Source organism: Notamacropus eugenii, chromosome 3 (assembly GCF_028372415.1).
Source record: "Notamacropus eugenii isolate mMacEug1 chromosome 3, mMacEug1.pri_v2, whole genome shotgun sequence".
Taxonomy (NCBI): Eukaryota; Metazoa; Chordata; class Mammalia; order Diprotodontia; family Macropodidae; genus Notamacropus; species Notamacropus eugenii.
Genome location: NC_092874.1, coordinates 128,671,555 through 128,687,135, shown reverse-complemented (window position 1 = coordinate 128,687,135; position 15,581 = coordinate 128,671,555). Strand labels below are relative to the sequence as shown.

Genomic DNA, 15,581 nt, shown 5'->3' with positions numbered 1-15,581 from the left:
TTCTTTGACATTTTAGACTGGATGTTAATTTGTTCATAGACCAATATTGTTAATAAAGTAGGAAGTACCACTTTTGGCCAAAAGAAACAATGAGGCATGACTATAATGTAAGAGGATACATCTTCTACTGTGGCTCACAAACTTCTTCTGAAGGAAATTTTAAAGAGTACCTCAAAAATTCTGTAGTAGTGCCTTTAAAATATCTGTATAACTTCTCAATGTAGCTACATTAAAGGGGCCTCCAACTTACAGTCTAGGAATCTGAGAGGCAGAGATTAAGTGACTTGGGTAAAGTTATACAGCTGATAAATTGTCTGAGGCAGGATACAAATGCAGGTCTCTCTGCCTCCAAATCCATGCTCTATCCATTGCACTAAGTAACTAATTAAATATGTAAGTTCTGCTGTAATTGTTGAAGGGTTTTTAAAAGTCTCATTACTATACACTTATATCTCATTATTATTTAATAATAATGTTTAACATATTTCACAGAATCATTATTTCATAGCCAAACATCTTACTGTTATTGGGGTATCATTATATTTAGCAGTTCTATAATTCATTTGTTGTTGTTCAGTCATTTTTTAGTCATATCTGACTCTTTTGGACTCCATTTGGGGTATTCTTGGCAAAGATACTGGAGTGGTTTGTCATTTCCATCTCCAGCTCATTTACAGATGAAGAAACTGAGGCAAATAGGGTTAAGTGACTTATCCAGGGTCACAGAGTAAGTAAGTGCCTGAGGCCAGATTTGAATTTAGAAAGCTTAATCTTCCTGATTCCAGGCTCTGTGTCATCTAGTGGCCTGTAATTAATTTAGGTAACTTCTAAAAATGGAAAAATCACTTCCTAATTATTTCTAGAGTAAAGAATAAATAAAGCTAATGACCACATTATCAAACACATCCTTATATCATGGAGAAGAACACGATACATCTGCCCTAATCCTTCTTCTGGCAAAGGAAACATTAAAAATAAGGCTCTATTTTCATTTCAAAGAATTGAGGTATCCAGAAAGGAAAATGTGTTCTAAGTGCAAAACAATCTCTCTCATTACTCTTTAAATTTATCAGACTATAAAGTAAAAATGAATTTCATAGTATCAAGAAATTCCTTGGAAGTCAGTACCTATAACTCAAAATTATTAGACTGTATTGCAATGACAACTAAGGTAGACTCAGGTAGATAGATGTGTTCTGTGCCGAAAAGAAAATGAATTGGCAGACATACATGAGAAGGATACTAGCAGGATAGCACATTCAACTAAAAATACATTTCAATTTTCCAAATTGCATCAAAATTTATTTGTTTCTTTAGGAAAAGGCCAAATTTCCATGTCAAAATGTAAAATTTCTACTGGGATTTAAAATATGTATATATATACATATATATATAATGGATCATATCTAAGAAGTACAAGAGAGGTCAGACAGGAGGGGAGGTGACAGATGAAGCAGAAATGTCCTTGTCACAGTATATCTTGAGATTTTTGGCAGCCACTTACTGACTTTGATGCCTTTGGGACCCTCTCACATTGACACAACAAAGTTAATGCAATGTTTGCTAAATCTGCCCTATTAATTTGGGAACCAACATGGCCAGGGTACCCAGGAGGCAGAGAGAAATGACAAGATCACTTTGCCATTTTCCCTCATATTCCAACTTGCTACTGACCTATTCCCTTCTAAAGACTTTCTTTGTACACAGAATCTTCTTGCTTTGTAAGGGTACAGATAAATAATGGCTTTAAAAACTACCAATATGCTGCATTTAATACTTCTGTTTCCTTCTACTTATTTATTTTCCTTTCTTTTCACCTCTACATTTCTATTGTTAACATTTCTCTTACTTCTTCATTCAGTAAAGAAAGTACAAATTCAGTATTTTCTTTTCTACTTCTTTTAAATATAGTCGTTAAAAATTAGTTCTCAATTGGCTTCAGACTATACTCACATTACTGATAGCAGTTATTTATAATACATAACAACTCAGAACGATCATTTAGCATAATAAATATCATGGCATATATCAAAAGTTTTTAAAAAATGAAGTACATCTAATACTGTGGTAACATTGGTAAGCAAACTTCCCAACTCACATCTTAGAAAAGCAGCTACCAATGGTAGCAGTTGATTATGGTCAATAATAAGTTATAATAACATCCAGAACTCAATTGATACTGCTAAGTCATTTCAGTTACATCTGACTCTGTGTGGTCCCTTTTGGGGTTTTCACGGCAAAGATACAGGACTGGTTTGCTAAATTCCTTCTCCAGCTCATTTTACAGATGAGGAAACTGAGGCAAACAGGATTAAGTGACTTGCCCAGGGTCACACAGCTAGTAAGTATCTGAGGCCAGATTTGAACTTAGGAAGATGAGTTTTCCTGATTTCAGGGCCACCATACCACTTTCCAAAATACTGTTTGACTTATTACCTGGGTTGGCATGTCCTATGATGCATGGTTCTTTTCCCTAGAAGTGAAAAGGCAGTTAACTGATGAGACTGCAGAGTGAGACAGAGAGATATCATCAGACTATACCTGGAGTACTACGTTCAGTTCTAAGTGCCATATGAGGAAAAACTGATAGGCTAGAGCATATCAAGAGGAGAAAAGTAGAATGGTGAAAGACTTTGAGATTCTGTCATATGAAAATTGGTTGAAAGATCAATAACTATTCAGTCAGGAGCAAAGAAGCTTTGAGGGCAGTTTTCCAGTATTTGAAGGAAAATCACATGAAAGAAGGATTAGACATTTTCTTCTTGGCCTCAGGCAGCAAAATTAGAATCCAGAGGTCATAATATCAAATAAGTTTTAAAATAAGGCCTGATACAATGAAAACTTAATAACAATTAAATCTCTCTAAAAAATGGAAAGGATTGTCTCAACCTGGATTCCTTGAAGGTCTCTGCAGAAAGACTAGATGGAAACCAGACAACTACTTATCAGGCTTGTTTTAGAGAAGTCTTTTGTTCAAATAAAAATAGGCCTTTAAGTCCTAAAAGTAGGATCCAAACCAATTACTATTTTGTATCAAGGGAAAAAGGAATTGAAAGGCATAGATTTTTATTATGTATGTTATAACTTTAAACCCTTTAAGTTAGCATCATTGTAAAGTTATCCCTTTTCAAAATTCCTTATTTTACTATTCCAATCAGCAGGATGCTAGGTTTTTAATAGTATGCTGGTAAGAGATACAGAAATTTATGGAATGTTAGGGGTGGGAGAGATTATCTACATGAAGAGATTGAACAAGTTTAATGAAACTAGTCCAAGATCACTCATCCAATCAGTGGAAGAGCTAAGGGTTCATTTTCTTTGTGTCTGCCCCAGAGGGCCAAAAAACCCTCCAGACATTGGCTTGGTGATATCTGAAAACTGGTGGCTTTCTATTAAAAACTAACAATCTCTTCAAAGGTGGAATGAGTGATCTGTTAAGCGTTCTCTACTGTTGTACTGCCTTGTACTGGTAGGTGTCATTCAGCAGAAAATAATACATCATCGAAAATTGTTTTTCATTTTAAAAAACCAACAGTTAAGTGTTTTTCCTTTCATGACTCAGTGTCAGTAAAAATGAAAGAAATTCATTTTAATGCCAAAATGAATTAGATTTAAAGGGTAAATATCTATTAATATAGCTCAGAGTTAGGAAAAAACATAAATCATGTTATTACTTTTCTCTGAAGACATGAGTTGTGGCTTTAGAACTTGTGTTACAGACTTATTCATCATAACTTTTTTTAATAGATGTAAATATGACATGCTGTTGGCTTCTCACTCTCAAACAGGACATTTTCAATAAAATATGACCTATGTATCTATTTATTCCAGGGGCTCTTCAAAAGACAATTCTTTGTTCACCAACCATAGACTTCCTGGATTTTAGAATTGCAGACTGGCTGTATATAAGATATATATATATATATATATACTCTCCTTATTTTGACAAAAATACTGCATAAGGAAGACTAGGCCTGAAGTTTCTCTTCTGGTAACAATGAGAACAGCTCCAGAGGAGCTAGAAGCATCCAGATACAACAGATCATTTTTAATAGGGAAATTTACCGAATTTAAAATTTATAGAACTGATTGAGTAAAGTTCAATTTCTTCTCTCCTATAACCAGAAGGCTAAAACTCAAGAATTTCCAAGTTGTCACATCAGACAGGAACACTTACTAGTTTAATGTGACATAGATCTATACTAAGATAAAAAGTGGGACAAAAAGAGAAAGAAAGGGAAACCTGTGTTCCCGGAGTTGGAACAAAGCATCAGTAATTCCTGGTCTATGAGAAGGAAGGAGAAGAAACCTACAGTCAAAAAGTTATAGAAAGCATTCCCGGCAGGCATAGTATTGGAGAACAGCTATAAACATCATTAACTCAATGTCATCCCCATCAAAAGTTATCAGATTGGACTATAAAAATTAACATAGTAAAATTCCAGTAAATTCTAGTTGTGATGATCACAGAATCATAGATTTTCGAGCCAGACACAACCTTATATATCCATGAAGATATTTCAAACCTCCATTATTTTATAGATGAGATAACTGAGGCCAAGAAATATTAAGTAGTCCAAGGTCGTGCAGATAGTAACTTACAAAAGCAGGATACACTGATGTGCTCAAAATAAGTGAATGAATGAATTACTGGGAGATTTTTCCCCTATGAAACAATATATCTTTTTCTTTTGTTTTGATGGTCACATAGGATGCAAAAGCATCTATAACCAATCCAAACCAAAAACAATAGATCCAGGAAAGAAGAAGTTTAAGTAACAGAAAACAATGGAAAGTAAGATTTACTTCAAAGAAAATGCAGTCCATCTTTAATCTTGACAAAACAGAAGGATAAGGATAGGGGCAGATACTGGCCATTTGAGAGTAATACGCTAAGAATGAATAAACAGGAAATATGTTAGTGTATTTTCATTCAAATATGAAAATATGTTAATAACATTGTCATTGTTAAATCATGATTGACAGGTACTTTTATAAGCAGAGAAATAAAGTGTTTAAGAGTCCTCCTACAAAGATTCTTCACACAAGAAAAAAAAGGAAAGAATATCCTTCTCATATCTTTCACATAGGAAGAGGGTGCTTATAAGATCTGAATTGGTTTTATGATAGTGGCAAGCTGTTCACTTGGGTTGGGACATTCACATTCTTTTACCCAGTCAAATTTGTGACGTGGCTTAAAGAGGCCTTCTATGGCCATGGAAACTGGCTAAGACTACATACTTTTTTTCACTTTATAAAGAGGTACTATGGTTACTCACCCAAGCATATGCCCCCTATAGTTCACAGCTTTAACTTTATTATAAAAAATAAACTGACATTTTGTCTTACCAAATGTACTCACCAACAAACACTCAAATGCATTTAGATGATTAAAAATGGTTATAATATATTATATATAATAATAAATAATATTTATTATTAATATAAAGAAGAAGTGTGTTCCTTACGTTTGGTAGTATGGTATGTATTTGGCCAGAGTTAAGATGAATTTTGATATAATTGAAACTGTTATGATCATTACATATATTGTTCCTTTGTCTATGATTTTCTTGTTTTACATCACGTCATGGAGATCGCACATTTCTTTGAATTAGTCATCTGTCAATACTTAACAGTGTAGAACTATGCCATTACATTTATATAACAATTTTTCAGGCATCAGCCAATATGGGCAGATGTTTTGTAACATTTTGACTAGTTATCATATTTTAATTTGTAAAGTGATCATAACTCACTCTTCCTAATTCTTTATCTTCAAGGGCTAGAACTCCAGTACTTTCAGTGAAGAGCTTGACTTTGACCACTGGCCGAGGATGAGTAGTAGTGAAATCTCCTTGGGTTCCCCATCTGTAATAAAATAATAGAAAATTCTTAAATGAAAGATTTAATCTTGTCTGGCATTAGATTTATACTCACAGAAGGCAATGTTAAATCACATAGTATCTTCTGTGGCTCAATGAGATTAATTTTTCTATTTGATTGTTGTGAACTGACAGATGGTATGATCAAGGAGAAGGAGTAACATTAAGAAAAACACTTTGAGATCACTATGCAGTAATTAGCCTATTAAAAACAAAAATGCATTAATTATGTCAAAGGTGTTCAAAAGTGAAAATGAAGCCTCCAGATGCATAACTCAATTTTGTTTTAATGAATAGCCTAAACTAACTAAAAGTTTACTTGATATTCATTAAAAGTAATTTGACTCTCCAGTAAGAACCCACTGAGGGAGCAAATAAAGGTAGGCAGTGAAAAATATCAGCTTTAGAAGTTTATTAGTAACAAAAAATTGAAGCTGCTCATTCTAAGTTCACAAACTAAGAGTAATGGTATGTTCAGCTCAAGTAAAGGTAGCAATTAGAGTTCAGACTCTGCAATTGAGCATTTGCTCAATATTTTTTCCACATAAGACTAAAAAATAATGTTGCTCTTTTATAAATGATACTAATCTTCTGGGAAGACCTTTGAGTTTTGAACATTTTTTCCACCTTTTTCTTGGGGCCTCCTTAGAAAACATATGCTTTCTTCCTTTAAAATATTGTCTTGAATCATTTCTATGCACTGTTTTGTATGGTTTTTATTTTTCAATTCTGACACAAAAGAAAAGAAAATGCAATATTAATATCTTAATGTCTTGCAGTTAATTTCCCAATAAGCTCTCACAGGAACGAAATAAGTCTGGCGACATCTGGCTTTCCAAATCATTGTAGGAAAATAACATGTTTTCTTGGCTTATCTTTTAATTAGTAGCATCTTTCCTTTATTTCACACAAATCTATTTCAGCTCATTTGCAGGCTTGCATGACAGAGATCTAATTGTAAATACGTGTCCTAAAAATCACTTCCATCACAAGATATCTTATCAAATATTACTTCTAAGAAGTTCAGATTATAAGCTACATGAGAGTCAGCACAGCTGGAAGGAAAGATCATAGATCAAAATACCATGTTTTACAAGAGGAAGTAGAATACACATAAACAAGGTAAAAATATACATGAAAAAGTCACCAAGTAAAAAGAAATGCTGAATTTACTATTAGTTTGTAAAAAAATAAAAGAATTTTGCATCTTCCATGAAACAGTCTGAATCTTTATACTGTGAAAATATGCCACAGAAATCTTTCCTCTTGCAATTTCTAACGAAATGGGACCAACAATTATGTCTACTATGGTATCTTTTTTCAAATCCTGACACTTAAGACATAAAACTCAACATACAACTGAATAAAGTAAGTCTTTTTACTTTTGTGACTATGGGAGTAAGATCACATATTCAGAAAACAAATCCATTTGCCAATGATAAAACCAAAGTTAATGACAAGAAAGTAGTGTTAGCCAATTAGACTGAAAGCAAAAGGAATGAGTAACAAAGTACTGTTTTTGTAATTCTGTGTATGTGTTCGTCCTTTGTTTCCGAAGAAGACCACCCCATCAGAGAAACAATGACATGACTTGCACTTGACTTTGTTTTTTGAGTGAGGGAGGGCTGTGCAGCACACCAGCCTCACTTCTCCTCCAGAGTCATCTGAATCCAGTGACCAGATATTCATCAGGATGACTGGAGATGACCCAGGATGAGGCAATTGGGGTTAAGTGACTTGCCCAAGGTCACACAGCTAGTGAGTGTCAAGTGTCTGAGGTGAGACTCAAACTCAGGTCCTCCTGACTCCTGCACTGGTGCTCTATCCACTGCACTACCTAGCTACTCCTTTTATAATTCTATATATAACATGAAGATATTCTTGAACAAAAATGGAGACTGCAAAATATAGGCTATGAGTAGTAAACAAAATAAATGAGACATGGTAAATAACTTGGTTAAAAATCTAAAGAAGATCCCCTGTAATAAACTTCTCTTAATCTATAATACATAGGTATCTCCACTACATCCTATTCCATTGCTTCATTGTGGGGTAGAGATGATTCTGGTTTTTCTTTTTTTTTTTTCAGTTATGCCAGTAGAATACAAGCCATAGTTAGCTATGCCAATCTTAAAAAGGCTTTGAGTACAGTGGCAGTAATTAAGCAATGAAAGCTTACTATCATACTGACACTTTAAGCAATTAAAACCAAAAACCAAATTAAGATTTTTGGGACGCTTTGCATATCTTTTAACTGCCTAAGCTTAGAGAAGCTCAATATCAGGTTGAATATACAATTATTATCATCATTATTGTTATTAATGATCATTATCATTATTTTGGACTTATTAGGACAATAATTAGGCACTACAGGATTGTACATTGGTGGTGGGCATATTTACATTGATGAAATCATAATTATCTCTCTATGCAAATAAGTCTGATATAGCTTATTAACCCTGATCTCTCCCTCGAGTTCCAGTTCTACCTATGCAATGACCTGTTAGACATCTTTACTTATAAGTGGCAGCTCAAACTCAGCCCATCCATATCGGAGCTTGTTATCTTCCTGATGAAACCTGACTCTTCCATAAGATCCCCTGTTTCTAACGTGGCCTTGCTGAGCCCGGTTTGAGGCTTGGTAACAGAACAATAAAATACAAAACCAGTGAGGTAGCGTTGACCACATCTCTCCTGATAGGTTCTGAAGCCACAGCCTCTGCTGAGGGAAGATTTAATTAGACACCAAGTCGACTGAATAATCTCACCATTTTATTATATACTTTGTTTTCATAGGTCAGAGGCACAGTAAGTCTGCAGACACAGAAAAGTGCCCCTGCTTGACCTCTTTCCTTCTCCCACTGTCATCACAGAGAAAGAGTGGTATAGAAAGAGGTAGAAAAATAAATACAATTTCTACTTCCCTCAACCTGACCAGGGATTTTTCTTTCCTTTTTCTCAATTGTAAAAAGTGTTTCTTGAATTCCCTCTGCCATTTCTTGTCCACTCAGCTCACAGAAAGATGCAGATTTTCATAAATAAAAAAAAGAGGAAGGTATATGGATTCATCCCAGACTTTGAGCATAGTCCCAATGACAGAGAGTAATCCAAAGACTGAAATAGGGAGAAATAAAATATGACATTTTTCTGGAGCAATTGAGAATTTGCAACATTCATTAGGAGGAATTTTGAAGTAAATAGATCTAATCTAAATGATTAGGAAAGATTCCCTTAGATACCAGCTCAACTTAAGCACCGAGCTTTTGATTGCTGTCTGTAGCCTCTTCATTCCAATAAAATTATGAAACCTTTGAACATCTCCAGAACTGCAATGACTTGGCCCTAATCTGCACTTGGTAGTGAAGATGAATGTAGATTCATTCACCTGTAGATTCCATCTAGTGAATGTTGATTTTCAGGAATTTGATTCACTTGATTATGTGTATTTGCAATGGGTTTTGTTTTTCTTGCCTTCTCAGTGTGGGGAGGGGGATGAGGGAGAAAGAGAATTTGAAACTTAAAATAACACCGAATTAAAATATTTTGATGTATTTAAATGGTTTTTAATAAAACACTGTCTCTTTCCTTAAGGAGTTCATAGTCTAATAGGGACACTGAAATGTACTGCCAAGTCTTGCACTTTCTACTTTCATAACATGTCTCATATATATTCCCTTCTCTCCAATCACATAGCTGGCAACTTGATGCAGGCAGGCCTTTTATCACCCGTATCAGCAAGGACCCTGACACATCCAGGGGAGGGCCTGCTATCACAGTTTCTTAAATTTGTTTTTCTAGAAGGAAAGGCAACTTTTGGGGGGTCAACAATCACTTTAATCAAGCACATGTATCGTTCAGTTAGTTCAGGAGAAAAAGTCAGCACCCTGAACTTCAGAGAAAATACAGAGAGATCAAAATCAACAGCCAGCTGCCTGACATAAACAATACATACATGACAGATCAACAGACAGATCCAATGGTCTGACCATGACATACATACGTAGCTATCAGAGAGAGAAGCACCAGTATCTGGCTTTTCAAAGCCGGTGGGCTCCTTAGCAGCTGCCCACAGTCTTGTCTGGCCAAACAAACACTTCCAGTGAGTACACTCCAGAGTAAAACCTCTCCTCAGGGTCTTTATCCACTTTTCAGAGCCAGAGGGCATCACAACCCTTGAGAGCAAAAGGTGTGGGCCTTCCTACAAATCTTCCCAGGCCTATTAATGGATGGGGAAGATCTTCTTTAATCACATTATTCAATCAGAGGCACTTGATTATACTAATACAAATAAACGCATTACCAATATTTCTAGTAGTAGTATGACATTATGCTAGTACTCAGCACATTTTAGCAGCTACCTATTACTTCCAGTATCAAGCATGAAATCCTCTGGCATTTAAAACCATCCAAACACCACTTCTTCCCACCTTTCCAGTACAAAATATTCTAAACCTGGCCTTTTCCTACCTTTCTAATTTTCATATGCTCTCCACGTACACTACAATCCAATAACATGGGGCTTGCTGTCGTCCCTTGAACGTGACAGACAGCCCATCACTCCCGACGCTGAGGCTTTTCACTGGCTGTTGTCCATGTCTGGAATGCTCCTCCTTCCCACCATCACCTCCTGATTTAACCGGTTTTCCTCAAAGCTCAGCTCAAATCTCATCTTCTCCAAGAAGTTATTTCCAATCTCCCCCATCCTCTACTGCTATGAGTGTCTTTTTCTGAGAATAATACCCACTTCCACTATCCATAACTTGTGTGTATACATTTATACATATATAGACATATGTGTGTACGTATGTATGTATAGTTGCTAACATGCTGTTTCCATTTGAATGGGTTTCTTGAAGTTGTTCAGTCGTTTCAATTGTGTTTGATTCTTTGTGACCCTATTTGTGATTTTCTTAGCAAAGATACTGTTACATAGTTTGCCATTTTCTTTTCCAGATTAATTTACAGATGAGGAAACTGAGGCAAACAGGATTCAGCAATTTGCTCAGGGTCACACAGCTGGTAACTGTGCCAAACTTGAACTCAGGATTTCCCAACTCCAGACCTGGCCCTCTATCCACTGTGCCACCTAGGTGCCCATTTCTTGAGGACAGGAACAATATTATTTTTGGTCAGTTATCAAGTATTTATTTAGCAACTACAGCACAATCTAAAATCATGTTGCTTACTCGAATTTCATTAGGATTGCTGAAATTTGATAGGGAAGCTTTGTTTATGTTTTTTAAAATTAATTTATTTTTAGTTTTCAACATTCATTTCCACAAGATTTTGAGTTCCAAATTTTCTTCCCATCTCTCCCCTCCCCCCATCCCTATATGGCATGTATTCTGTTTATCCCTTCACCCTGTCTGCACTCCCTTTTATCACACACACCTCCTTATACCCTTTCCCTTACCTTCTTATAGGGCAATATAGATTTCTATACCCCATTTCCTATACATCTTATTTTCTAGTTACATATAAAAACAATTTTTTTAACATTTGTTTTTAAAACTTTTAAGTTTCAAATTCTCTTCCTTCTTCCCTCCCCACCCAACCTCATTAAGAAAGTAAGTTATTCAGTATAGATTACACATGTGTTGTTATGTGAAACACTTCCATAATTCATGCTGTGAAAAACTAACTATATCTCCCTCCATCCTGTCCTGCCCCCACTTATTTCATTTTCTCCTTTGACCCTGTCCCTTTTCAAAAATTTTTGCTTCTGACTATTCCCTTCCCCAATTTCCCCTCCCTTTTATCATCCTCTTATCCCCTTCCCCCTTACTTTCCTGTAGGGAAAGATAACCAATTGAATGTGCATGTTATTTCCTCCCTAAGCCAAATTGGATGAGAATAAGATTCATTCATTCCCTTTCACCTTACCCATTTTCCCCTCCATTGTGAAATCTTTTCCTTGCCTCTTTTATCTGAGGTAATTTACCCTATTCTATTTCTCCCTTTCTCCAACTCCCAATATATTCCTCTCACTCCTTAAATTTTATTTTTTAGATATCATCCCACCATTTTCAACTCATTCTGTGCCATCTATCTATCTATCTATCTATCTATCTATCTATCTATCTATCTATCTATCTATCTATCTATACTTCCTCCAAATACCCTAATAGTAAACAAAGTCTCATGAGTTATAAATATCATCTTTCCATGTAGAAATGTAAAAATCTCAACTTTAATAAGTCCCTTTTGATTTCTCTTTCCTCTTTACCTTTTCATTCTTCTCCTGATTCTTGTATCTCAAAGTCAAATTTTCTATTCAGCTCTTTTCATCAAGAATGTTTGACTATCCTCTATTTCATTGAATGTTCATTTTTGCCCCTCCAGAATCATACTCAGTTTTGCTGGGTAGGTAATTCTTGGTTTTAATCCTAGCTCCTTTGAGCTCTGGAATATCATATTCCAAGCCCTTTGATCCCTTAACAAACAAGCTGCTAGATCTTGTATTATCCTGATTATATTTCCACAATACTTGAATTATTTCTTCCCAGGTGCTTGCAATATTTTCTCCTTGACCTGGGAACTCTGGAATTTGGTACAACATGCCTAGAAATTTTCCTTTTGGAATCTCTCTCAAGAGGTGATCACTGGATTCTTTCACTTTCTATTTTATCCTCTGGTTCTAGGATATCTGGGCAGTTTTTCTTGATAATTTTTTTTAAATTTTATTTTTAATTTTTAACACAGTTTAAAACAGATAAAAATTCGAACATTCAGCCAGGTGATACTTCTTTTTAAAGCGTTTACAATATGGACCACAAAAGAATTTTTTTTTAAAATATTAACCAACTGAGACACAAATAATATTTATGTTGCTAACTTCACAAGCTCTTGACCTAATTGTCTCCACATTATTACTAAGCATTAAAGGACCCTAACTTATTGTTGTTGGTCTAAAGTCCTATGCCTAGCAGCTTAATTTTAGACTTAACCTCAGATGTTCCCCTACCAATAATCTATAATTGAATAGATCTGGTATTAAGCTTACAAACCTTTTGACTATAGGAAATTGCCACCAAGAGTAGGGACGTGGCGAGATATTGTATCTCCCCAACTTCATGTCAGTTCTAGGCAGGATTAGATTATCCACTTGCATTCAGTTAGGCTTAAGGTCTGCCAGGTGTCAGTGGAGAAACTGAGTCAGGAGAATCCTACCTCAGCCCAGGCTGAACAGCCGCTCTCCCACCCTTCCCATGAGATCACCTTTTGCAGTTCATATCACCATCTCACCAGTTTACTGACATCATGGGTTGGAGGCTCAGATTGCCTTTCTTGCTACCCATACCTGGAGTTAGACTCAGAAGAACAGTCACTTAATAGTCCCATAGCATCTAAAAAATGGCAAGTTCTGGTAACTAGGTTTCAAATATGATTATAATTTCACTTTGGCTAAGGAACAAGTCTTAAGTGGCTTACATGCCTTTCTATACATGTTCTAGTTCCTGATTAACTAGCAATCATAAAATCAAATTTACCATTAAAACCTTAACTTTTCCATCAATGCCAAATTTTACTCAAGGTTACCTTCCTCTAGGAAATTTAGACTAAAATTCTTTCCCCAAAACTAAAGATGTCATTGATTTATTCTCAGTAATTAATTCAATTAATTGTTTTAATACTAATTGCTTTTACCTCACCTTGTAACATGTCCAATTTTTCTCCCCATCACTCCCCTCCCCCTGCTTCTTAATACCTTGCATTCTGATTACTCCTTCCCTCAGTGTACCCTCCCTTCTATCGCACCCCACCCTTCCCTTATCCCCATCTTCTCTCTTTTCTTGTAGGTCAAGATAAATTTCTATACCCCATTCCCTGTATTTCTTATTTCCCGAATACATGCAATAAAAATTCTCAACATTCGTTGCTAATACTTTGAATTCCAACTTCTCTCCCTCCCCCCTCCCTCCCCAGCCCCACTGAGAAGGGAAGCAATTCAATACAGTTTAAATATGTGTTCTTTTGCAAAAGACTTCCATAATAATCATGTTATGTAATACTAATTATATTGCCCTCTGTCCTACTCTATCCCTCCTTATTTTTTCCCCATAATTGACTTTGTCCCTTCTTGAAAGTGTTTATTTCTAGTGACTCCCTTCTCCCATTTTCCCTCCTTTCTAATATTCCCCTCACCCCACTTGTTGCCTCCCCTCCTACTTTTGTATGGTGTGATATAAATTTTCATATCAAATTTAGTGAGCATGTTATTCCCTCCTTCAGCCACATGTGGAGAAACTAGCTTCATTTTTCCCCTCTCCCGTTCTCCCTTTTCTCCTCCATTGAATAAGATTTTTCTTATCTCTTTTGTGAGTTATAGCCTACCCCATTCCATTTCTCCCTTTCTCTTCCCAGTATTTTCCTCCTTCATCCCTTAATTTTTATTTTATTTTTGTGTGTGGATATCATCTCTTCTGATATAACACACCCTGTACTCTCTATCTACATGTATGTGTGTGTGTGTGTGTGTGTGTGTGTGTGTGTGTACAATCTCTCCATCTACCCAAACACTGAGAAAATATTCAAGAGTTAAAAATATTTTCTTTCCATGTGGTAATGTAAACAGTTCAGCTTTAGAGAGTCTTTTATGATTTTTCTTTCCTGTTTAGCTTTTCATGCTTCTCTTGATTCTTGTCTTGGGAAGTCAAATTTTTCTAAACAGATCTGGTCTTTTCCTCAATATGAATGATTGAAAGTCATCTATATCACTGAATGACCATTTATTCCCTTGAAGTATTATACTCAGATTTGCTGGGTAGGTGATTCTTGGTTTCAATCCCAGTTCCTTTGACCTCTGAAATATCCCATTCCAAGCCCTTCGATCCCTTAATGTTGAAGCTGCCAGATCCTGTGTTATCCTGATTGTATTTCCACGGTACTCAAATTGTTTCTTTCTAGCTGCTTGCAGTATTTTCTCCTTGATCTGGGAACTCTGAAATTTGGTCACAATATTCCTAAGAGTTTCTCTATTCAGGTCTCTTTCAGGAGGTGATTGATGAATTCTTTCAATATTTATTTTGCCCTCTGATTCTAGAACATCAGGGTAGTTTTCCTTGATAATTTCATAGAATATAATATCTAGGCTCTTTTTTTGATCATGGTTTTCAGGTAGTCCCATAATTTTTAAATTGTTTCTCCTGAATCTATTTTCTAGGTCAGTTTTTTTCCAATGAGATGTTTCACATTATCTTCTAATTTCAAATTTTTGGTTTTGTTTACTAACTGCTTGGTTTAACTCATACTCATTCATTTCCCTGAACTCAATTCTCTCTTTCAACAATTATTTTGTTCAGTAAGCTTTTGAATCTTCTCCTCCATTTGGCTAATTCTACTTTTTAAAACCTCCTTCTCCTCCTTGGCTTTTTGGACCTCTTTTTCCAATTGAGTTAGCCTCTTTTTAAAGCTGTTAATTTTCCTCAGCATTTTTTTGGTTCTCCTTTAGTACGCTGCTAACTTGTTTTTTAAGGTCTTCTATTGACTGAGACCAGTTTAAGTTCTCTTTGGAGGCCCTGGAGGTAGAGGTCTTGACTCCCTTGGACAGTATGCCTTGTTCTTCCTCATCTGAAAGTATGGGGGGAGACACTTGTTCCCCAAGAAAATAACCTTCTATGGGCCTATTTTTTTTTTCCTTTTTTGAGTATTTTCCCAGCCAGTTACTTGACTTCTGAGTTTCCTCTCCACAACCACCTG

General features: G+C 35.6%; 1 protein-coding gene across 17 annotated transcripts in view; it reads right to left on the bottom strand.

The window, feature by feature from the left end:
- CADPS2 (calcium dependent secretion activator 2) overlaps nt 1-15,581 on the bottom strand; it is a 741,873-nt gene that overhangs the window by 329,259 nt on the left and 397,033 nt on the right. For all 17 annotated transcript variants that reach the window (XM_072652868.1, XM_072652877.1, XM_072652869.1 and 14 more), the window contains exon 7: nt 5,757-5,868. In XM_072652868.1, coding sequence (XP_072508969.1) covers nt 5,757-5,868 — 112 coding nt within the window. The remainder of the gene's footprint in view (nt 1-5,756; nt 5,869-15,581) is intronic.